This window comes from Vigna umbellata, chromosome 9 (genome assembly GCF_029865625.1).
Source record: "Vigna umbellata cultivar VRB3 chromosome 9, Vumbellata_1.0, whole genome shotgun sequence".
NCBI classification, from domain to species: Eukaryota; Viridiplantae; Streptophyta; class Magnoliopsida; order Fabales; family Fabaceae; genus Vigna; species Vigna umbellata.
Window position 1 is genome coordinate 3660483 of NC_142173.1, and position 17179 is coordinate 3677661.

Below are 17179 nucleotides of genomic sequence, written 5' to 3' on the forward strand. Positions count from 1 at the left end.
ACACTTTAGACCTGATCAGATCTTAAAATAGTTGCAGTCCTAAGTTTTGATGATGCTCTCTCCAGATGTCACACCACACTAGTTCAACCTAATCTCTATTACCATCAATGTTGTTAAAATCGCAATTAAGTTCACAAACTTGCATAATCCTACGAGTTTTCACCCCAAGCGAGCTGACATGGAGACCAGATCAGAAGCTGGCCAGATCGGAGCGATCTCTCAAGGTAGCTCGCTGGATTGGAGGATCATCCTCTGTGTCGATCTTCTTGGTGTGCCATCTTTGTCTTCATTTGTTGTGATATTTGGGTTTGGCAGCATGTTTTATTAAAAAGATGACCCAACCCATGTTTTATAAGAAAGTGACCCGGTCCACCTTTAGTTCACACCTCACCAAAAAAAAACAGTTTGCACAAAACGAGCTATACGAGTTTCCTGCAACCACCAATCTTGTTGTCAACAATCGCAGACAACACTCTTTGCCGACTTATGAACCTATTTTTAATTGTTATGAACCCATTTTATGAAATCTGTATGTGCTATTTTTATCGTTCATATTATTTTTAATGATGCACCTATTTATGAATACAATTTTTTATCTACTTGTAACTCTTACGAGTTGAGTTACTATCTTTGAGTTATGAGTTTTCATTCCCTTTCTAATTCCCTTACGATCCTCGAGTTTGACAACATTGATTACCATAAATTTTGTACAGGATACTCTTCACAAATCTTGGTGGAGAACGAAGATTTGCATCAATTGTTGCCAAAAGATTAGAATCTCTTGGTGCTTTGACTCAGGGTGACCGCAGGCATGTTCAATTTATCAGTTTTCTTTTTAAAATGAGCTGACATGGATGAACATTTTGGTTGTTATTCCTGACATTTTTTGTTTGTAGGGCTGGACCTTCATTAAGTGCTTATAATTATGATAGTGCCTATGGAAAAAGGGCTCTGATGATTATGTACAAAGGAATAATGGAGCAGGTTTCATAATTTTTATGGAAAATAAGGAATATATATAATATATAGAAATGTGTAAAAGAAAAAGAATGTTCAAATACATACTGTCGAATTTTTTTCAGGATTCTCTGCCTGTGGTACCTCCGGGATGTTCATCTGACAAACCAGATACAATTCATGATTTTATTGTGCAAGCAAAAGCTGCTCTTGTGTCTGTTGGAATAGTAAGGGACACAGTCCTTGGTAATTCATTCATTACTCTATTCTAGAAGTTAGTTTGCCTGGTTTGGTAATTAAATTTGTTCGTCTGTAATCATTTCGTAACATTACCACATTTAAATACATGCTTCCTATATTTGTAGGTAACGGTAAAGATCTTGGAAGATTATCTGGTCGCATTATTGATTCAGATATGCATGAAGTTGGGCGGTTTCTCAACAGGATTTTGGGACTACCTCCTGATATTCAGAATGGGTCTGTTTTTTGTGAATTAAATTGCTTGATGCTTATAAGTCTTGGGATTATATTCAATATAATAAATAATACTGTAACAGGCTATTTGAGTTATTTGTTAGTATCTTGGATCTTCTTGTTCGGAATGCTCGCATTGAAGGTAACCTTGATGCCGGCATTGTTGACTTGAAAGCTAATGTAATTGAATTGCAAGGGACTCCAAAGGTTAGTTTCTAGTTGACTTCTTTTGACAATTATCTATATTAACTTTATTATAAAGCTAATATTGACGGGAAACTTTTTCACTTCCATTCAGACTGTTCATGTTGATCAATTGACTGGGGCCTCAACAGTTTTGTTTACATTCATCTTAGATCGTGGGATCACATGGGAGGTACATGTTCTCTTCTACCTGACCTGAATAATGGTGTTTTTTATGCTTTTTCTGACTTGTAATTTAATATTTACGTGTTAGTTGGCAACTACAATGCTGAATGAAAAGCAAAGGGATGGGCTTGGTTCCACCAATGATGGCTTCTATGAGTCCAAGAGGGAGTGGTTGGGAAGACGCCATTTCATTTTAGCATTTGAAAGGTATATTTTAGTTTTTGTTATCTAAGATTTTAAAATTTAATTATAGTTTTTATTTAATTCGATGTTCCAATATTTGTTAAGGTTGCAAAATATTACTTGTGAGATTGTTTTATGTTCACACGCATGGAAACCCAAATAGGCTCTATCATCGTGTATGTGTTGAGAAAACTCATTGGGATTTGTTTGGAGGGCATTTGTGGAGAAAACTCACTGGGATTAGGGTTTGAGTGTTTTTTGAATCAGCCCCTTCATTCCTTCTTTTCACTAAAAAAATTTAAAAAGTTATTTATAAAATCATATAACAATAAAATATTATATTATTTATAAATATTTTAATATCCAAGTTTAGTAGGTTCTTACGAGTTTACGTAAACACTCTAGTCTAACAACCTTGATAATATTAATAATATTTCGATAAAAAATATTAAAAATTATTTATAGTATCATATAACATTATATTATTATATTATTTATAATTTATAAATATTTTAATATTTTTATATCAAAAGTAAACTCTTACAAGTTTATAATTCGAGTTTAATGACTTCCATGAGTTTACGTAAAGTCTAAGAGTTTAACAACCTTGAGTAGATGTCTCAATTTTTGGTATTTCCTAAATATTGACATCACCTTCAATACTGTTCTTACGGGGAATGTTAGTGTTAAATGACTATAAATATCATGCAGGAGAAATTGGTTTCAATCTGTTTGTTTAATTGAAGCCTTGCTTTTTAAAATTTAAATGAAAAACACTTTTACACGGAATGTCTACATTGGATAGTCAATGCAGAGAACTGGTCAAATAACGTATTGAGCTCATTATGGTTTTCTATAGCTGAAAGATAAACTCTGGAAAAAAAATCAACATCATTCATGGTAATACGAAAATAGTTGGTATCTGATAAAGTTGTCTTTTACTATTTATTTTAGTAGCTTGGTTGGGGCTTAAAATCTTTTTTCATTAAAAAAATAAAGGACAATAGGAAATTAGTAATAGAAAAAATATGTTCATAAAGCAAGACATCAAAATGTATTAATGTTTTTGTGGTGATTGTTCTTAATGATCTGATTTTCTCAGTATTTCCTTTCATTTTTCAGTTCAGCCTCGGGTATGTATAAAATAGTTCGACCCCCTGTTGGAGAATCAAACAGGTATGTGTTTCTCAGTAGTCAGGCCTTGTTGACCTGTTCAGTTTAATTGTATTTTTAACCCCCATTTCTCTCAAATATATATATAGGGAGATGCCTCTGTCTGAATTAAAAAGTAAATATAGAAAAATTTCGTCTTTAGAGAAGGCTCAGTCTGGTTGGGAAGAGGAATATGAAGTTTCATCCAAACAGGTATAATTCTTTAAGTTACTTTTCATTACTTTTCCCTGTTGGGAAAAAATGGATGTATTGAAATCTTGACGCTTGATCGAGGACAGCTTGTGACTGTTTAAGCAGATGCCTGTTTTATTTAACATTTTATTTATTTGTTACGAACAATGGTGGTATAAATTTATAAGTTATCATTCCTTTTCAACTGTCTATTTCTGTACTAATCAATTTAGCCGTAAAGTCATAAAAGAAAAAGATAAGGGGACAAAGTAAACATTCATAACCAAATGCTCCAAGAACTTTACTCTTTAGATCAACTTGTTATGTATTCTGAACTGGCGTTGCATTCAATAGGTTAAACGTATCATGTTAACCTGCTAAAACATTTAGATGGAAGGGAAAATAATTATATACTCTTGTTCACTCTGTTGTCTCATGCAACTTCTTATATTTATTGGCAGTGTATGCATGGTCCCAATTGTAAGATTGGCAACTTTTGTACAGTTGGTAGAAGACTACAGGAAGTAAATGTCTTGGGTGGCCTCATCCTTCCTGTGTGGGGAGCCGTAGAAAAGGCCCTTTCAAAACAGGTAATTCTGCAGCATAGAAGTTGTCACACACTAAAAAACATTTTATTGAAAAAGGCCTATTAATTAAACTGGTGATTGGAGTTGAATTTTTTAATGATGAGATTTGCAGTGTAAAATATCTAGCAGATTGTGTTGGATTATGATATCAGTTGATATGATTTCTTATAGTATTATTCACACATATCCTGTCGGGTGTAACCTTCGAGGTTCGTTAGAATTTATTTCTTGCACTGAGTTTGACTTTACTGTCGAATTGTTGGATCATTATCAATTACTTGTGACTAAATATAATATTTTGATTGATAGTACTTTCAGAAATTGCTTAAAATATATTTCTTTGAAGTAAACTAAACTGCGGAACAAAATTTGTACAGGCCCGTCTAAGCCATAGGAGGTTACGCGTTGTACGCATTGAAACTACTGTGGACACCCAACGTATTGTTGGGCTTCTTGTTCCTAATGCAGCAGTGGAAACTGTGCTTCAAGGTTCTCTCTCTAAAACACATCCACATTTCCGAATATGCGCTCATGATGTACCTACATTGAGATAGAAAATGTATATAATTGTCTGTAAATGTGCTGGGTAAGTGATTTTTTAGACTTAGGTACAATTTTGGACTGAGTTTAAGAATGTAGATTTTTCATGATGGATACTGTTTATTTTTTGCCTGGACTCATTCATGTAGTTGTTTGAAAAAAAGTTAACCTCCTTGATATGCACATGTATGTCAAAGGGAATATTGCATCAAGGGGTCAACCTAGGGCACTTGCCTGTTTTACCTTGGTTTTGGATTTATTTGCTAAACAACATGAAAATATTAGTATCCCAACGTGTATTTCATGTAGATGGTATAGTTTTGTCGAGAGATCTTTTGAATCAATTATTTTTCAATTATGCATGATCAAGTACAATGAATAGAAGTTAGCAGATGTGCTGAAAATGAATTGGTGAAATTGAGAGATCATTTTCTATGGCAAGGCATATAATTTAGGTATCTTGGATTTAACGTGAAAAGTCATACATCGATACCTAGTCATAGGATCTAAGTTTAGGTGAAATTGACTGATTTAGATGTTATTTGTGATGGAAGACTGCTGGTTAAAAGGAAAATTTCAACATAATGTCAGTTGGTTTGCAAGATCATCTGTGGTACTGATCGTCGAGAAGTATAAATAAGTGTAGCAAAGAGGAATAATAGATGAATTTTCTCTCTATTTTGATCTTGCATTCTCTTGTCGATTTGATGAAGAATCTAACCGAATATTTTCTGAACATTTACAGATTTAGCATGGGTTCAAGAAATTGATGATTGACATGTGACAGTAGGATTTGCTCAACTTTTTTTTAGCGAAGTTTGAATTTCGGTACCACCTTTTGGCAGTTGCTTGCGCTACCATATTTGGTGTCTTCGAATGTCGACAAGCAATTAATTTTATTTTATTTTTTTGGAAAAGGCTCTACATTGACGCAGAATTTTTTTGAGGGGAAGGCTCAATCTCTTCGGCCCGCAACACAATTGTGCAGTCTCAATTTTAGTATTATTTTGTCACCCATTTAGGGATGTAATTCGATTTTGTATATTTGTAAAGATGATTCACTGAAAAAGCGAAACAGTAGATAGCTAGGTTGTATCACATATAGTCCAGTCAATCTGAACTAGTTTGTATCAGATATCACGAATGATTACTGAAATCATAATTGAAGTAAATATTCCTTTTGAGCAACATTGATTGTCCCAAACATAGTAATACACAAGCATGCCATACCAATCATAAATTATTCCCTTTTTCTGCACTAGATGAAAATTTATCAGCACACGAAAGAACCATCAACATGGTGATCACTGCAGTAGAGTCCTGGTCTTTGGGTGAAACCTCCTCTCTTAAGCTTCTCTCTTGCCTTCAAAACAAGTTCTTGATTTGTGACTGCACCACGTGTCTCCTCAATTATAGCCTGTATTGCATTGCTGAAAGCTCCGTAAGCATTGGCAGCATTACCGGCTGGACTTGCATCTGCAGAGGTCTGATCAGTCTGACAACCGCTCAACAGAATTCCACCGTCTGGAAGACGAGGCTTTGTTGATCCAGCATACGCTTCATACTTACTGTCTACCTGTGTTTCCATGGCAGGTTTTGCATATCCATTATCATTAGCATCCAGCTTTTGCTTGATAAACTCTTGGGCAAGACTACCCACCAACCCCAAGATTCCACCGTGTTTGTCACTTCCACCATCCCCGTGTTGGAGTTTGTTCAATATAACCTTCATGAACTTCTTTACTTTAGGGCTAGCATCTTCCCCAAAAATATCGTAAAGTGAAAGTCTCAATTTCCCAACATCGATATCACTTTTTCCAGTTTTCTGCTTCAGTATCTCTATGACAGTAGAAAGTGGCAATGACCTATTTTTTACATGGCCATACTGCTCATGTGGAAGTTCAATGTCCCTATCATCAGTTTCATCATCATACTTGTGTCTATGATGGCGCAATGCTGAAGGAATATGAATTCCACGAGACTCAATGGCATCCTCCGCAGTACGACGTAGAAAACTGGACAAACCAAAGCCAGAACCAGAATGTTGCTCATCTCTCTTCGTACTATTTCCTATCTGCTCCTTAGCTCCGTCAATTAGGCCACCACTATGGCAAGAATCTGATACTATTGTGAGCTTACAATCACTAGGGACCCCCTCAACAAATTCCCTGAAATCATCATCTGTTAAATGTACACAAATACTTTATTATTTCCCGGAAAACTGTTCCAATGCACAATATTCTTACAAAAAAACAAAAAATAGGCTACGATATTTTCTAAAACCTGTCAGTGTTACTCTACAATTGATAATAGATTTGGCACGGGAAAAAAGTGGGTCTGAGAAAAATCATGACTCGGGGTTTCAATGCTTGTTTCTGCCACTAAAATGCACATGGTATTCAGTTTTACTTGAAACCGATCAACATAGTCCAAATTTTGACTCGTTTCTGAAAAACTCCAAGCCCCTTACAAAGTAATAATATCATCATCATTCTGCACTAGTTCCTACAATAATTGTTCCCTAAATGTTTAGTATATTTCACGCCTATTCTTTTCTGATCTCTTCATCATGTATAAAAAAAACAGGAATATAAAAAATAAAATTTGAATGGATCATTTAATTAAATAAAAGACAGTAAAAATGTCTAAGCTGCAAAACATGTTGCTTTAAAGGATAAATTAAGATTTTCTTTTTGGGTACTGATTGTTTCTTTATGAATACACAAGCTATCTCTTTTAGGAAAATAGAAATGATGAAAACAAAAAAAAAATATGAAAATCTGTGAAAAATAACAAATTAAAAATGTTTGATTGAAAACAAAGGAAAAATAAGAAGATGAATAAAGAAAATAAAGTAAAAAATAGTAGAACAGTTTCACTCATTTTTTCCCCTCTTATTTACTACCAAAGGCCAAGTTAGAGAGATCAAACAAAATGAAAGCAGATAAGAAAATGAAAAATTATCTTGCGGCAGAGTTAACTATTTTTGGTTTCGAAAATAACTTTCAAAATTTAATAGATTATACATAGAGATTTATTTACTTTTGCACGGAAAAAAATACTTTAGAAAACGTTTGAAAAGCAAAACGTTAAAACATGCAAAAAGTTGACCAACCAGTGATGAGGTTCATATCAGAAGGAACAATGCATTCATCAAATCCAGTGTCATCATCCTCTCCCGTTTCCGCAGGAAGACGCGTTCCGTGTCCGCTGTAGTGCACAAAGAGCACGTCTCCGGGCTCCGCCGATCGGACCAGCGAGGTCAACGCCGACCGGATGTTCTTCCCCGTCGGCTCCGTGTACGATTTGTCCGTGTCGATCAACACGGTGATGTTGTCTTCGGAGAAGCCGTAACGCTCGACGAGGCACTGCTGCATCCGCCACACGTCGTTTATGCAACCTTTCAGCTCCGCCTTGGTGCCCGGGTAGTTGATTCCGATCAATACTGCCTTTTTCGCCATTGCAACTTTCTCTCACTCTTTCAGCCGAAATTGAAAGCAGGTGTGTGAATCTCTCTGTCTCTTTCTCTTACTTTCTTTTACCTCAGAATTGACGAAACAAACAAGAGTGTTGGTTTTTTTCTTTCTTTTTCTTACAAAAACAACTTTTCACAAATTTCTTTCTTTTCTCTTTGTAAGCCATCTTTTAAATTTTCTATAAGTGTTTTTATCATTAAAACTGTTTTGTTTGTTTTACTCAATAAATAATAAATAGTAAATTAATATATTTTTTTTCTTTTGTCGGAAATTGAAAAAATTGACTAGCGAAATTAATAATACTATTATTAGAGCTCATTATGCGTAGGTTTAGTTTAAATCTCCACGCATAAATTTTTACTATATAAAAACCGTTCACACTTTAAATGTACTTTAAGTTTTCTAAACTTGCATTCAATTTAAAAAATATGAGAGAGATGGATTACTAAAATATAATGAGACTTTTATAACATTAATTTATATAATAATTGTTTACTTAATTCATTAAAAATGTACAATTAAGAAATAAATGTATTCAATTCTATTTAATGACATTATTGGTTGAATATAAAAACTTTATTATATATATATATATATATATATATATATATATATGGAGTTTGTTATTATATATAGAATATGTTTTTACACTAGTGCAGCGAGGGGATTTTACCGCGGTTATTTTTCACTATACGTCGCGGTTTACGAACCGCGGCATATTCAGCCGCGGTAGTAAGATAGAGACTTTAGGTCGCGGTTATGACCGCGGTATATAGGTTGCGGAATATGTCGTGGTTGTCCAAGGAACCGCTGCCTAAATCCAATTTTTTATGCCGCGGTTGTGGTTACAACCGCGGCATAATCCCCTGCAGTTTTTTAAAATTGCAGGTCTGTTTTTGTGATATCCACTACCACAAAAACAGACCTGCATATAAAAACATGTACACAAATTCAATTTGAACATAACAAACACATGTTCAAATGTATTTCAACATCAAATAAAGTACAAAGTCTAAGAAAATTCAATCTAATCAAATGCAATGTTTAAATCTAAGAGCTATTGTATAATCTAATTATATACTTCGCAGCAGCGTTCCTAATGAATAATAGTGACTTCTCAGGAACTGGTGTAGTAGTCTTGAATCTCTGCAAAAGACAATTCATATTAATTAGTGTATATGAATTCAACATTTGGGAAAAAATCAAAATTTGTTAAAGTTAAATATTACCGTTTCCCAGCGACTTGTGATGTGAGAACGAACAATATGGGCCATCCAATACATTACATAGTATCCGCACTCATATGACCCATTTTGTCTGTTACACTACAATATATCATCACAGTTGATAATAGTTAGTGAATAACATTAAAATAAAACAATTATAACAAAGTATTTCTACACTCTTTACCAAATTTGGGGAATTGTCGATCAATATTTTTCCATTGCTTTGAATCAGCTGGATGACGAAGCAGCCCATCAATTTTTCTCTCATCTGCATGCCATCTAAGGTTTTTAACATCTTTGGGATTCGCAAACAAACGCTTAAGTCTGGGCACTATTGGAAGGTACCAAACTACTTTCAAAGCAGATCCATTTTTTTCTATCTGACCATTATTTTCACTATTGTTTTTTGACTTGTATCGTGATAAGCCACATTTTGGACACTTTGTCAAAAATTCAAACTCTTTCCTATACAAAATGCAGTCATTGGGACAAGCATGTATCCTTTTATACTCCATACCCATTGGACAAAGAATTTTCTTCGCATCATAATTACGAGTGGGCAGTGTATTTCCATCTGGCAACATTTCATTCAACAACGTCAACAGTTCTGTAAAACTCTTATCAGTCCATCCATTGCTCGCCTTCAAATTCATGAGCCTTAACACCGCTGACAAACGTGTGAACTTAGTTGAACCGACATACAAAGGTATTTCCGCATCAGTCGACATCGTCTCATACACATGAGCTTTGGCAAAATTTTCTGCTCCAACATCGCGGATCATGTCCTCCAATTTGTCTTCATCCGGTCGATCTTCTTCCATGGTGGAATCAGTAACATTTACAGTTTGAGAGTCAGTGGGAAAATGCATTTCTTCGCCGTGCCATATCCATGTTGTATAGCATCTTAGAAAACCATCACATATAAGATGTTCTCTAATTTGAGTTGCGTTCAACTTTCTCCCATTCAAACAGTTCACACAAGGACATCTAAACTTCACTTCATCATCACTTCTCCCCTCATTACGTTGCGCAAATTGTATAAATTCCTCTACACCTCTCTCGTACTCAGCACTAATACGTGGTAAATTAATCCAATTTCGATCCATATTCCTAAATATTACATAAAAAGATAAGCTACTAAAAATCAAACTTGCAATTTCATACATATCATTGAAACTTAGTGAATAATATTTTAAGGTTTATAAATAATGCAAGAACTACAACACACATTACCAAAACTATAGCAAAAACTATACCATACATTATCAAAACTATAGCAATTTCATGCATTACCAAAATTTTAGCAAAAACTATACCATACATTACCAAAACTATAGTAATTTCATACATTACCAAAACTATAGCAATTGTTATTATGCAAAAACTAATGAAGAAATCATGTTAAGAATGCAAAAGGGCATAAATACCTGGAATAGGGGCGGCGAAAAAGCTTGGTGCAACAAAGGGAAATGGCAGCGGAGAGAATGACAGGCGTTTCAAACGATTTTGATCGGCTAAAACTCTTTCTTATCGTCAAAAACGAGAAATGACCGAACAATTTTGAGTTTAAACGGTGCAAAAACGACGGCCTGAGATGGGTGGTCGCGGGAGGGAGAAGAAAAACCGAGACTACGCCTGCGCGAGCAAGAAGACGACACTGTTCCAAAGTTTTATTTTTTAACTCTGACTGGGGAATCTACCGCGGTTCACTACTTAACCGCGGTATAAGATGCTCATATGCCGCGGTTTCACAACGTACCGCGGCCTATACTGATTAAAAAAATTAACCTAAATGGCATTTTTGAAATTATTTTTAAACTATATGCAGTGGTTCAGCGGGCAACCGCGGTATATTCCTCTAAATATTTCAAATTCATTTTAAATTTATTTCAGGTAGGAGAATAGGTCGCGGTTACTCTGAGAACCGCGGCCTATACCCCTGTAACGTGCTGAACACAACTGTCTATCCAATTGCCTTTTGGGGAATATCAGTAGATGACAGGGGGTATATGCCGCGGTTGCTCTGAGGAACCGCGACATATACGCCTGTAACTTCTGAAATTCTCTGACTGACGGAGAAGTTCAGAAGTTACTGCGGTATATGCCGCGGTTCCTCAGAGCAACCGCGGCATATACCCTTGTAACTTCTGAAATTCTCTGACTCAGTCAGCCCCTGCAATAAATTGGCAGGGGTATATGCCGCGGTTGTCCAGAAACCCGCGGCATATACTCTGTTATTTAATTTTTTATTCAGACGTGGCGTCAAAGGGGATGGTTGACTGGAGTATATGCCGCGGTTTATTTACAAAACTGCCACCGCGCACCATTATGCTGCGGTTTCCAGTGAACCGTGGCATAATGTGCGCTGTAAAAACCCAATTTTTTACTAGTGTTAGTTGTATACTTTAGCATAGTGTATCAAATTTTAGTTAATAAAAATAATTTTATATATTATAAATTTTAAGTTTTAAGGTCAAAAATATTTGAATAAATTTTATTTTTAAAACTAAAAAAAACAAGAAGTCTCCAAGCTCTGATTTACCTCTCTCTCATCTCTTATTCCTTCCAATCTTTTCTCTTTCATTCCAACCTTCTTTCTACCATTATATAGTAGTCTCATTTCTTAAAATTTGTTTTTCATTTTGATATGTGTTTTAATCCATTTTCCAGCTCAAATTTCCATTTTGTTTATATGGATTTAAAAACTGGAAAATCCAAATTTCCATTCTTAATTGGCAGCGGATTCAACTTTACTTTCTAGTCTTGTTTTTGGAATGAATGGGCAATTGATATTAAAAAAAGTGCAACCTGGATTGGTTAGACATCATGGTCGAAGCTTTTGCCCTTTTGTAATGTAATGTATGTGTGATGATGTATCTTGTTTGTGGCCATAACTATGTAGTGATATTTTGTTATTAAAGTGACTAACAAATAAACATGAGGAAAAACAACAAAGTACAATGTCGTAGATTGTTGTATGTGTGGGTGAGAGAAAGGACGAAGATAAGAGAGAAAGAAATTGGATAAGTGAGGAAGGTGAGTGTTTCTGATTTTTTTTATTTTTTTAATTTTAAATTAAAAATAAAAATTATTAAAATATCTCTATGTTTAAAGTATGTCTTTTTTTATGAATGAGAATTTTTTTTGTCTACTAAAACTTGGTACATTTTGTTAAAATGTACCAATTGAAAAAAGAGCTTACATAGATTAGCAAACCCCTATATATATATATATATATATATATATATATATATATATATATATATATATGAATTAGTCTTATCTTTATTTCATGTAGGACTTCCAACATACCTCTCTTACGCTGAAATATATACATATTTTGTGTCAGACTAGACAATGGATAATCCGATAGTGGGTAGAACAATAGATATGACAAAAATTTTGCTAGGAGATAGACTTTGATACTATGTTAAGAAGTGAATTTTAAGCCCAACTCAATCTTACAAAACCAGTTTGTAAGGTGAAGTTTGCATCCACTTATATATTATGAATTGGTCTTATCTTTAGTCGATGTAGGACTTCCAACACCCTCCTCACGTTGAGGTATATACATCTCGTGCGATGGACTAGACAATGGGTGGTCCGATAACATGTGGAACAATAGACCAAATAAACATGTTTGCACCCACTTATATATTTTGAATTGACCTTATCTATAGTCGATGTAGGACTTTCAACACACCCTCCGATGTCGAGATAATACATCTCGTGTGTGGGACTAGACGATGGGTGATCTGATGGTGGCCTGATAGCGGGTGGAACAATATAATAGACTTTGAAGTCCAGTTCTTAACATTGTAGAGTTATGAGTTAAAGGATATCCTAAAGAGATTAATGTTTATTGGGTTTATTGTTCCACTACTATCAGGCTACTATCAAACCATCCATTGTCTAGTCTCACGCACAAGATATATATACTTTAGCGTGAAGGAATGTGTTGAAAGTTGTACGTCGACTTGAGATAAAGCCAATTCATAATATATAAATGGGTGCAAACTTCACCTTAGAAGCCAATTTTGTAAGATTGAGTTAGACTTAAAATCCACCTTTTAACAAAAAAGAGTCAAGTTGAATTTGACTTACCTTTAAAAAAATATGATTTTGTTTTCAACCCAATCCGATTCAAACTTGTGGTGACCTAGGTTGGTTGACGAGTTGGAACCGGTTTTGACACCTTTAGTTGAGATCATGAGGCTATTATGACAATTTAGTATTCTTAATTTGTTGTATATAGTTGTGTTTTTACTTTGTTATGATTTTTTTTTTCTTCTCTACATATAATTTTTCATCTTAGGAAAATATGGAGAAAATATTTAAAAACTCGTAAAAATATGTAGATAAGTTGACTTCTATGAAACAAGATAAATAAGCTTGAAATATAAATGGTATTAGTATAATGTCCTCTACTATCGCTCTTGACTTTCTTTTCTTTTCTTTTTTCATAATAAATTTTCACTCCATTTGTTTAAATTAGTATAGATTTTTGTGGAGAACGTTGTTATATATTTCTTTCATAAGAGTTTGGTTTGTTCTTTTATGTATTTGTATTTCTTTATTATCTTATGACATGTTTCATGTAACATCCCAATTTATAGTCTTAAACACTATTAAGGAAAGTTACATAGTTAATAAAATAAGAACAATTAACATAAAGTAAGGTACAAAATAATCATTACAATTATCCAAAAAGTATAACCATAAATCAAAATATATATACAAATGATTTTAGATTAAAAACATCTACATCTAGAAAGAAGTTCTTCAAAAGAACAAGGTTAAGCTAGTCTAATCTCCACTGCATGTTAGAGCCCACGCCACCTGATACCTACTCCACTAATATACCATCCCCCTCTACTAACACCAATAAGGTGATCATCGCCAAAGAGAAACAAACAACATACAAGCAAACAACAATAGAAGGGTAAACTAGTGATATAAAACTAATCTTAATAAATATATTAACATGTCATGCATATATCACAATTATCATAAAATAGATAAATCATCTTAATCATGGCAAAGGCTTAAACTAGACTATTCGAATTTAGTATGAATGTCGAGCTATGACGAGTCATGTACTTGTGGTGGCATCTAATGCTTTATAGAGTCATTGTCAATGAGTTTCACCCTACCACACTCACAAGGTTTGTCTATACCGCATCTTAGACCATATTGGAAACACCTAAACTAAGACCTCCTGCTACTTTCACCACATGTATCACTCCTCTCTAATTGAGAATGAATGATCATTAAAGTGTCAATATAACCCCCAAGACTGAGCTCTCTACATTCATACCAACAACACTTGATAGCACACTTAGAATTTCTCCTTAGAAACTCTTAATTCATCACACTTCGAAACATACATCAATTCTCATTCAAATCATTGATACTACATCATAAAACATACCAAAATATGTCATGAGATTCATTTAATTACTCAAAAGCAACCATAAAAGACACAGAACTGGAAAACAAAGGAAGAACACCCTGTAGAGTGGCACTGAGCGACACCCTCTTGCCGCTAAGTGTCATTCTCCTCGCAATTCTGGCACCTAAGCACCACTCCCTTGCAGTTGGGTGCCAGACCTCTCACAATTCTGGTGCTCAGTCCCCATTGAGAGCCATTGAGCACCACACCAGAACACTCCCCACCCTTATTTTCTAGCCTTGGATGCCCTCTATACCTATTTACATGGTTTATATGATTTGCTAGACCTAGAAAACACTTTAGGAACATGTTTCTAACTTAAAATGGATACCTTACACCAATTTTACCCACTCTAACCTACCCAAACTCTTTTACCTATTATCATGCAAAGTTAAACATCCTAGGAGTCCAAACAAGTCAGAAATGGTCTAACACTAGATCCCAAACTCTCTATTTTTCGCTCAAACCTACTACATCAAAATCTCACTATCCAAAACCTCTAAAATTGGACTTAAAACCTTCTCAGAACCACCCTAACAACTCATACTCATTTCCATATCAAATTATTAATAACTTAAGGTCCCAACAAATCTCAATTAATCCTACCATATGTTCTAAGTTTTCGTTTCTCTCCTTAGATCCTCACTTCTAAAAACCTCCATTTTATATTAAAATGACCTATAATTCCACATAATTCTTTCCCTTCAACATCTTTATTCAACTTGACACCACTAATTTCAATACAACATATTTCATGACAACAACTGAGTCTACACAAATCATCAAAAGCATACCAATATCATTCAATCAAGTATATTCACTCCAACTCACTCAATCATAGAACAATCAATTTAATCATAACCTTCAACATGCATTAGTTTCATACACCATTAAGTAACAATTCGTACTTTGTATTTTAACTAAAATAAAACACTAGTTTCCCTTATCTTAAGGAGAACTACTACAACTCTAGACAACTCACCTACCTTGCTTCAGGCTCAAGGAATCCTAGAAACACCTATAGAACATAAAATTGTGATCGAAGAGAGTCCTTAGAACCTCTGATCCACAAGGAACTAGGAAAGAGAGGTAAGTAGCACACATGAGAATGGATCCCTATGCATAATCTCAAACTAAGTGTAAAGGAAAAAGGACTCGAAACTTACTTACTCTATATTAGAAACTGATCGATAGATGTTGGAGAACGCACTAAGGTGATCTCCTAAACATTTTCTGATCATCCAACAAATGATCGATGAATTAAAATTTGTTGAGAGAAGGAAGAGAGAACTTAGAAAAAGAGTTTTAGAGAGAAGACAAGTATTTTAGATAATAAGACGAGTTTAAGAAATTATATTTATATTACTAAATTATTTTAACTTTAAAATACTCAGTTTCATCATTTAAAAACATCTACCAAATCCAATACTCTATTTTCTAGGTTCTTACATTTCATGTGATGTCATGATTATTGAATTTTTTTAGTTTCTATCTACCATGAGTTTTATAAAAGAAATTCAACAATTTTATTATATATATATATATATATATATATATATATAATTTGAGAATAATATTATTCCAAAAAATCATATATAAAAATATATATTTATATTAGTTTTAATGTACTTTACACATAACACTAAGTTTAGAAACCATCAATCTAACACTAATATTATATTATACTCTTACTTTTTTGTATTACGAGGAGTTACCTAAAATACTACTAATTGTAATGGACTTTGACAATAGCGCGTGTATGGGCACACATTTCTAGTTTCAAATCCAAAGTAATAAAAATGTTTAATAACTAATTTTGTCCCCAGTTTCGTTGACAAATCTCAATGTAGTCCCTCGTTTTAAAAGTGTTTGAATTAGGTCCTCACTTTCAAAACTTTGATTCAAATTAGTCCCTTCTGTTAAATATAACCAAACGACGTTAATGAAGTGATGATTTGGCACAATGCAGTGGTGACGTGTTGTTTTTAATTTAGGACATTTTGATTTGTGGGAGATATTAGGTTATGAATTGTAGGGTTTTTTTAATCCTAATAAATGTTACCCTTTTTTCTGATACCGTTGATTAACTTTTATGAATTGCTTATGTAATCAATTTCATAAATGTTTCTTAAATGCTCTTTCAGTGATTTTAATTAAGGAAATCTATACTTTTTTGTATTAAGAATCCATTTATGTTTATGCAATTTTAATTATTCATAAAACCTTAAATTAAGAATCCTAATTTAAATCAGAAAGGGAAAATTCCCATTTTGAAACCCTAAGCTTATGAACCCTAAAATTGGGAATGATTCTTGGCCTTCTGGTGCGTCGCACCTCTGTTTTGCGAAACTCACTTCATCTCCTTTGGTGTTCTTCACCACGCTTATGGCCGTTGCATTCTGATTTTTGGCTCGATGGTTTTCTTCTTCTCCATTCGCATTTTTTGTCATTGAGGAGAACTAGGTCGCGATGGTTTGGGTTTTCAAGCTGGCCTGTTTCGTCTGCGATGGGGTTCTCGTGCAACAATGGTTGTCAGAGTTGCGATAGTTTCCTCTGGTGAAGACGCGACTC

At 34.1% G+C, this 17179-nt stretch overlaps 2 protein-coding genes across 5 annotated transcripts in view; one reads left to right on the forward strand and one right to left on the reverse strand.

The window, feature by feature from the left end:
• The window catches only part of EMB1135 (RING/FYVE/PHD zinc finger superfamily protein), a 29973-nt gene extending 24329 nt beyond the window's left edge, over positions 1 to 5644 (forward strand). For 2 of the 4 annotated variants that reach the window (XM_088099587.1, XM_088099588.1), the window contains exons 21-32: positions 714 to 809; positions 897 to 984; positions 1083 to 1203; positions 1323 to 1434; positions 1515 to 1638; positions 1730 to 1807; positions 1889 to 2007; positions 3106 to 3159; positions 3246 to 3348; positions 3789 to 3917; positions 4292 to 4403; positions 5200 to 5644. In XM_088099587.1, the coding sequence (XP_087955713.1) occupies positions 714 to 809; positions 897 to 984; positions 1083 to 1203; positions 1323 to 1434; positions 1515 to 1638; positions 1730 to 1807; positions 1889 to 2007; positions 3106 to 3159; positions 3246 to 3348; positions 3789 to 3917; positions 4292 to 4403; positions 5200 to 5231 (1168 nt within the window). In that variant the 3' untranslated portion in view covers positions 5232 to 5644. Of the gene's footprint in view, positions 1 to 713; positions 810 to 896; positions 985 to 1082; positions 1204 to 1322; positions 1435 to 1514; positions 1639 to 1729; positions 1808 to 1888; positions 2008 to 3105; positions 3160 to 3245; positions 3349 to 3788; positions 3918 to 4291; positions 4404 to 5199 lie in introns of those variants that run through there. The other 2 variants (XR_015782323.1, XR_015782324.1) reach the window with 2 other exon arrangements.
• On the reverse strand, positions 5557 to 8075 carry LOC124837030 (metacaspase-5-like). The gene is made up of 2 exons (XM_047312313.2): positions 7570 to 8075; positions 5557 to 6635 (listed from the first exon to the last, which is right to left on the reverse strand). Exons 1-2 carry the CDS (start codon positions 7913 to 7915, stop codon positions 5728 to 5730), a joined length of 1254 nt encoding a protein of 417 aa, XP_047168269.1. The 5' UTR covers positions 7916 to 8075; the 3' UTR covers positions 5557 to 5727.
• Positions 8076 to 17179: the final 9104 nt, after the last annotated feature.

Bases quoted from the DNA above. Each gene is read 5' to 3' on its own strand.
- LOC124837030 (XM_047312313.2), bottom strand. From the start codon at position 7,915: ATGGCGAAAAAGGCAGTATTGATCGGAATCAACTACCCGGGCACCAAG. The intron at 6,636-7,569 runs GTTGGTCAACTT...TACATTTAACAG, and splicing joins TGATATGAACCTCATCACTG to ATGATGATTTCAGGGAATTT.